A 7,636-nucleotide genomic window follows, 5' to 3' on the forward strand; every position below is an offset into this window, starting at 1 on the left:
TTTTACAACATCTGCTTATCTGTTCGAAGCCTACCTGATTACAAACACAAGACTTGTATCTGCGTGCTGCTAGTCTGAAAATAGAGTTCCAAAGTGAAAACAGGCCTGTCCTGCCTGAAGGAAACTTTAGTAAAAATAAAACATAAACAAAGTGCTCTTTTCGATCTTCTTAATGCAAACCTAAAGAAAAAAAAATCTTATTTCAGCAGCATTTTAATATCTGTACGGTTTTAGGTGTATGCAGTAAGTACAGCTGCATGTCTGAGCTCTTCAGCTAAACTCTCTTACCCAGGGTAGCTTCATAAAGTATGTTGTATTTCCACATGGCTGGTGCAAGGGAGTGGTTTTTTTTAAAAACAGGTTCCTTTTTTTATCATGTTACCTGTAAAATATATTTTTTTTTGTTTTTGTGAAGATGGGAAGCCTATGCTGCGTCAGGGTGACACAGGAGACTGGATTGGCACCTTTCTAGGTCATAAAGGTGCAGTTTGGGGTGCCACTTTGAACATGGATGCCACTAAAGCAGCTACAGCAGCAGCAGATTTTACAGCGTAAGTGATTGACAGTCTTGGAAGTCTACTTTGATTTTAGTCTCTAATTCTCTTTGGTGACATAGCGCTGTAGCAAGTTACTGATTCATTTATTTATCTTTAGTAATTGATAGCTTATTTGTGGTAAGCCAAATTAAAGCCTAGACTTTTAGGTTCTTGGAAGCAGATAACAGTTATGATACAGCAGATACTGTCATGATGAACAACTATGCTTCTTGATAAATGTACTTACAGTACCAGTTTGCTAGAACAACGTTTCTGTGTGGCTATACTCTCTGGCACTCTAGTTATAGCAAAGTTAAAAGAGTGATTTTTATTTTGTCTCTACCAGTTAGTCTCTTGTTATTACAAGAAAACTCTTGTGAAAATTCTAGTGAATTATTTCTTTGATTTTATTTTGTTGTTGTTGTTGTTTGTTAGTGCTGTTTGCAGCATGTATCATCATTTGGCAAGTTGAATCCTGTTAGTAGAGGGCAATCTCTAATAATAAAGTTGTGGGGATCTGCCTTTGTCCTATAACTAAAGTGCTAATTGTTGTGCATTATCTTGAAGAAAATAATAAAGGAAAATGGTAGGATAGTGTGCAAAAAAATCTTTAATAAAACATTAAGTATTCTCATTCTCTAACTAGGTTATACCTTATAAGAATGTAGCATTTATGATACAATTCTATGATGGTGTCAGGAAAGCTTGGGTACAAACTAATCTGCCCAGGTTGTTTTTTCCTGCTTCTGCTAACATGCAAATGCTTTCTCTTGCCATTTAGCAAAGTGTGGGATGCTGTGTCAGGCGATGAACTAATCACATTGGCTCACAAACACATTGTCAAGAGTGTGGATTTTACGCAGGTATGAAAAACCTTTGTTCTTTATTCACCAGGGAAGTACGTTTTGCTATGAGTTAAGTTTTCTACTTTTTACATGTTTATCTCAGCGAGCAAATAATTCAGCATGCCACTTCAAGATTGTAACTTAGCTGTAATGAGTGTATGAGAGGCTGTCTGAGAGAAAGAACTGTTAGCTTAAGACTCTCAGATGAAGGCTGGTATTTTAATTCAAAATAGAGTTGACCCTTTACACTTCTGTTTCAGGATAGCAATTATCTGTTAACAGGTGGACAGGATAAACTGTTGCGTATCTACGACTTGAGCAAGCCAGAAGCAGGTGAGTCTGCTTTTAGAACTGCCTCTTGTTTTTGGAGTTAAAGAAAAGTTCTGAAATTGAGAGCTACTTTCTCTTATCAATCACAGAAACTTGAGGATTGTTTTACAGGTGTATTGTGTATAAACTTTTGCTATAGTAAGATAATCTGTGTTTTTTAAGTTTATGCTTTTGTAAGTGAGTTAGAGTTTATCTATAATGGCCTTCAAAGGTAGCATGTTTCCATTTATCATGGACTCATTAGAAATAGGTGTAACTGAATAAAATTTAAATAAAAGAAAAAAGACTGCATATATAAACGTGTTTAAATTCATGTTGATACTGAATTACTGGTGACTTATATGAAGCTAGAGAATCTTGATGTTGAACTAGTGAAGCTTTTTAAATGTAGATGATCAGATACCTGGTTTGCATGTATTCTGTTCCTGGAATAAGATCTACAAATAAAGTCATAAGTGTTTGGAAGTGATTTTATAGTTTCTAATAATTGAAAATCCTTATAGCTTAAAAAAACTTACCAACTGCTGCATTACATTATTTTATTTACTTACATGTATTATAATATTTATCTTTATTTTAAGAACCTGATACTATCAGTGGACATACGTCTGGCATTAAAAAGGCTTTATGGAGCAGTGATGACAAACAGATTCTTTCAGCTGATGATAAAACTGTCCGGTAAGAAAAAGTCACTTTCAATTTTTTAAGAGGCTTGCTTTTGTTAATTGTCATGTCATAATTTATGTGAGACTATAGTTATGTTTGGCTTTTTTTTTTGTGTAACGTATGTAACACAGGTTTTTTACGTCCAGTTGATAGGAGATGTACTGAAACCTTGACAAACCTGGCTGCTGGGAAGAATTGAAAAAGACCCTTCCTCAAACTGTGTTGTCCAGAAAAGACGGGCCATGTGTCTTACTGCTTTCTCAGATTTCTGGGCAATATGACCAGTGTCATCTCATGCCTAGCTGTCTCACCATTCTTACTTGTACAGCACAAAGGAGAGATAAATAGAATGGTCTTCCCTGCTTTGTGGAAAGAAGGATGGGAGGGCAAAGTCACTGGTGCAATGTAGTGTACCTGCCTGCAGTCTCCTTTTGTAATGCCCTGTAGTCTTCTTTTCAGCTCCAGGTCTTTTTGGTTTCCTAGTGTTCAAGATAGGCAAGAGCCTAGTACTTTTTATTTTTCTCTGATTTGTAGAAGTAGAAATGCAGCAGTCAGCTAATGAATTAAAAGATTCTTGTTATAGTAAAACATTTTCCATTATTTTCTGTTTAGATAGCTCTTGCAGCCCTGAACAGAAAACTGTATTATCTTAAATGAATCTGTTCTTGGTATGTTTGCATTAGTACCTCATTGCCTTGTGAGGTATGAAGGCAAAATGGAATCCTCAAGCCTTGCTTCTAGAAAGCTTTGTTAACTCAGGAGTCTTTAAACAAGGTTTTTACTCTCTCAGAGAATCCTTGAGAAGTTAAATGGTATGTGTACCATTTAATGGTGTTGCATTGAGCTTCAAAAGTAACAGGATTTTAAAGTAAGCATGTCTTCGCTCTCACTTAGGCAAAGTGTTAAGGGTGTCACTGGAAATCCCAAATACCTGTGGAATCAAACCATGTTCTTTCTTAGGTGGCTTTTTTCATCCAGATTTTGCCATGGATGGGAGGTGAAAATTGTTTGATTTGCTGAAGTAATCTGAGAGTTGTCTTCTCCTTTTTGTTTCCTTTTAAGCCTCTGGGACCGGAGTACCATGACCGAAGTGAAGGCACTAAATGTTGCCATGTCAGTGAGCAGCATGGAGTATGTTCCAGAAGGACAGATACTTGTGATAACCTATGGGAAGACTATTGCTTTTCACAGTGCAGAAACGTGAGTCCAAACCACAGAATTTTCACAGATTGAGTAATGGGCTTGGTTGTGGGTAAAACGTGAATGTACGAGGTCAAAATCACCAAGATGTAGTATCTTTGCTTGCTGTCTTATCAAAAGCAGTGTAAAACAACTACCATCTTGTGAAATGGTGAACCTTTAACTGTCTGTAAGATGCTAGATTGTAAAGATTCAGTGCCATTTCTGTGTTTTACACTAACTGTAATTGCAGTTAAATAAGTATTGGCGAGAGTTCAGTTCCGTGCTTTTCAGAGAACTAATTATTTATACATTTCTATGATGTCTTAAAACAATTTACGCATTTAAATGTATTCCAGAGAGTAGTTCTGAGTACGTGAGCTTTTGTTTTGCTTACTCTGAACTTGTTTCTGACTTGATGAGCTTGATTTTCAAGTATTAAAACTTGTTTCAGAAAGTGTTTGTGTTCTGTTTTTCTTAAAATCAGTTATGATTAATGCAATCACAGTTTCTTTGCTGAGCATCTTTTTATTTTTTTAAATGAACTTCATTAACAAACTTTTCTTCCTCAGTTTAGAGCAGATTAAATCATTTGAAGCACCTGCTACAATCAATTCTGCATCACTTCACCCTGCAAAAGAGTGTTTGGTTGCAGGTGGTGAAGATTTTAAACTCTACAAATATGACTATAATACAGGAGAAGAATTAGGTATGTTTGTCTTCCTTAATAAAAAGAGTTCTGAAATGGGTGTTAGATTAATAAAATAATTGCTAAGAAGTGAAACTGTTGTACTCAAGGTCTTAGCATAGCATGCTGTACAAGAGGATGAAAAGGTAACTTACCAGTTGAACATTTTTCTTATCTCAGTATACTTAACAGTATCCCTCTAGAATTAATTAAAACATCCATTAAACTGCTCTTTTCAACCTTTTTAAAAAAAAGTTGTCATCTGTATTGTGGCAGTAGCAAGCTGTATGTTAACTTGTGTTATATTATAGGATTTACTATGTCAGCTGAGTGGCAGCTACTTGTTTTTATGAAAAATACGATATATTTGTGTTCTTCTTAATGTTGGCCAAATATGTTTTTGTTTTTTTAAAAATTGTATTTCTAAGTTTGTTTGTTCATCCTGTCCTCTTTTAAAATGTTATGTGTACAGAGTGAATAGTTGAAGGAACAGAGCATGGGTACTCCATGCCACTGGTTTGCTTTGTAGTTTTGCCTAGAATAAGTAAGCACCTGTTTTCTTGCAGTTAATAAAACAACAATATGTTACCTAAATTAGGGATCACTGAGATGTCAATTAATGGCAGCCTTGTGTTGTGTCAGAAGTTAAGTACAAAGTGCCTCCCATCAGTGTTTTTTTTTTCTTCCCCTGTTCTGATCAGTTTGTATTTACTAATTTCAGTTATTGACTGAAATTTGAAATTGATGTTTTCTTTTTGTCTTTTTTTTTACAGAATCTTACAAAGGACACTTTGGTCCAATTCACTGTGTGAGATTTAGCCCTGATGGGGAGTTATATGCAAGTGGCTCTGAGGATGGTACACTAAGGCTGTGGCAGACGATAGTAGGGAAAACCTATGGTCTTTGGAAGTGTGTAGTTCCTGGTAAGTGTGCAAGTGTTTCTGGTGAAACTTGGCTGCTTCATCTGCACTTTTAAAGTAATACCTATTGTAAGTGGTATACATCATCAGAATTTTGTACAGGAACTGTATTGTCTTCTGACAATGTGTTAGATTTAAGGATTTACTTTTTTGGTTGTTACTTAAGCAGTTAACTTCAAACCTTCAAGCTTATTGAATATAAACACTTGGTGGATATGTAAGCATAGCCTGATGTATTTTTATGTTAAAGAGCAAGAAATATGAAGTACCACTTTTATAAGTCTTAAGAGAAGAATATGTAGAAAAAAGTATGGATGATAGTTTTATTTTACACTGTGCTTCAGTTCTCTAAACCTGGGGCTGAGGGATGGGCAAGAATATTTAGAAAACTACTGTTTAGTATTCATTAATAGAACTGCTTACCCAACTGTTCATCCTCAATAATTAAGTGGATAATTTTATTTTTTTTAATATGGTGGGTGAGGGGAACTGGAAGTACTTACTGTTTTTTTTCTCCCTTTACAGAAGAGGAGAATGCAGAAGCAGCCAAAGCAAGGACCACTCTTCCAGGAACTGCAGAGGAGGAAATAGGTAATGCACTGAACTGACAGCTTCAACTTAGCTAAGTGTTAAAAGATCAGTCAAGATGGTAGCATACTGTAGTATGGAAGAGGTAGTTCCCGAAGTGCCTACTGGCATCTTTGAATGCATTTTCCTGAAAATGACCATGTGGTAAGTGCCAGAGTAGTGACCAGAGCTGTGCAGGTGGAGCAGATGGGGTAGAATAACTGTATCAGGTTAAATGGGAAAACAAACTGAACTGGTCTTTAAGCAATCCCTGCAACGTTTATTTGGTTTTTATATCTAAGTTAAATTTAAATGATAATACCCTTTTTATTTAATTGCAGAAGAACTTGCCTCGGAAAACTCAGACTCAGTGTACAGCTCACCTCCTGAAGTTAAGGCCTGATTATTGCAAGTGTTACTCAACATACGGACATAAGAGATGGAATCAAGTGAACAGTGATAAACAGCAGCCTTCCAGAGTGTGCTCTCAACATAAGGCAAAGATGGGCAGTAATTGATGAGAATGCGGTGGAACTGGCTAGGTGTTGTTTGTAAGAGAACTGAGTATCCAAAAAACAACCAACAAGACATGTAGTAGAGTTTTGCTATCTTTTTAGCATAACTGCCTACTGTCTTTTCAAAGAAGTGCACAAACCAAGATCCAGTCTCTCGAATTTCAGTTAGACTCATTGTAGTGTGTTTTCTTTATTATGGAGAAGAGATACAATGTCTTTTACCTTTTTATTTTATTCTTGAAAGCTGGAAAATTTGGCTTTAGTTGAAAATAAGGTTTGTGTACTGAAAGTATTTGGTTTGGGTTTTGTTTCATTGTACGCTGCTTCTGAACGTTTAGATGTTTTCAGTTGTCTAAATAAAATGCCTCTAAAAACTCTTATCTTAGTGTTGAGCTTTGGGTTCATGGAATGGCAAAGCAACCAAGTTAACAACGTAATTGTTTCCTGGATCTTGGTGTTGTACTATATGGAGGAGAAAGCAGTTACAACGTGTTTAGTGTTGATACAGAGGGCGGCAGGTTCTTTGATCTGTAAGCTTTGTGTTTTTTTATTCTTTAAAGTTTGAATGTAAACGAGTCTCTAAAATCAAAAGCAGTGAAAACTCCTAAATTAAACATGCTGCCTGAAATATTTGGTTGTACATGAAAATCTCAGACATTGGCTGTGAATCTGTATAAAGCTTGGGTTTAGTCCTCCAGACTGGATAAAAAAGTTACTCTCTCAAGGTTACAAATCATATTTTCTTCATTAAAGAAAATATTGACATTCTTCCACTTGTCACTTCCTTTAATGTTATGCTGAAAGATTTACATTATGCATCCTGTGTGGAAAGCAGAAAAGTTATACAGAGGTATATTTATCCACACTTTTTTTTATTCACGTGTCCTTAAATTCTTCCCAGGTAATGCTATCATGTTGGAAAATTGAAGGTTACCATTTGAAAATGGGTATAAATTGAAACACGGGCAATGCTGTCAGAACATAAGAAAATATTATTCTGTTGTGATGGGCAGCCAAACACTAACGGGTTGTCTGGAAAGGTTGTGAAGTGTCCATTCTTGACACTCAAAACACAACTGGAGCCTGCTGTAGCTGAGCCTGCTTCAGCTGGTGGTTGGGCTGAGGTGGGTAACAGAGGTCCCTTCCAGCTTCAACTGTTGGGGAGAGGTGGTAGGAAGGAAAACAGAATGACGCCATAAATCATTGTGTCTTAGTGCAGCAGTAGTATTAAGGATAGATTATTTTGCAGACTATCCTAAAATCAGTTGTGCAGTTAAGTATTTGAATTTTACTCTTTAAAAAAGCAACTTGCAACCCTCTGATTTAGAGCTAATTATTTCAGCATTACTGAATCTGTTACAATTGATGAGGGCTCCAAATCTAGTACTTC

General features: G+C 36.0%; 1 protein-coding gene across 1 annotated transcript; it reads left to right on the plus strand.

Annotated features, from left to right (window-relative positions):
• Positions 1-414: 414 nt before the first annotated feature.
• On the plus strand, positions 415-7,014 carry STRAP (serine/threonine kinase receptor associated protein). The gene is made up of 9 exons (XM_010002937.1): positions 415-551; positions 1,318-1,399; positions 1,642-1,714; positions 2,293-2,389; positions 3,440-3,577; positions 4,129-4,265; positions 5,018-5,167; positions 5,690-5,755; positions 6,073-7,014. Exons 1-9 carry the CDS (start codon positions 427-429, stop codon positions 6,132-6,134), a joined length of 930 nt encoding a protein of 309 aa, XP_010001239.1. The 5' UTR covers positions 415-426; the 3' UTR covers positions 6,135-7,014.
• Positions 7,015-7,636: the final 622 nt, after the last annotated feature.

Source organism: Chaetura pelagica, unplaced genomic scaffold, assembly GCF_000747805.2.
Source record: "Chaetura pelagica isolate M959 unplaced genomic scaffold, ChaPel_1.0 scaffold117, whole genome shotgun sequence".
In the NCBI taxonomy this organism is placed as follows: Eukaryota; Metazoa; Chordata; class Aves; order Apodiformes; family Apodidae; genus Chaetura; species Chaetura pelagica.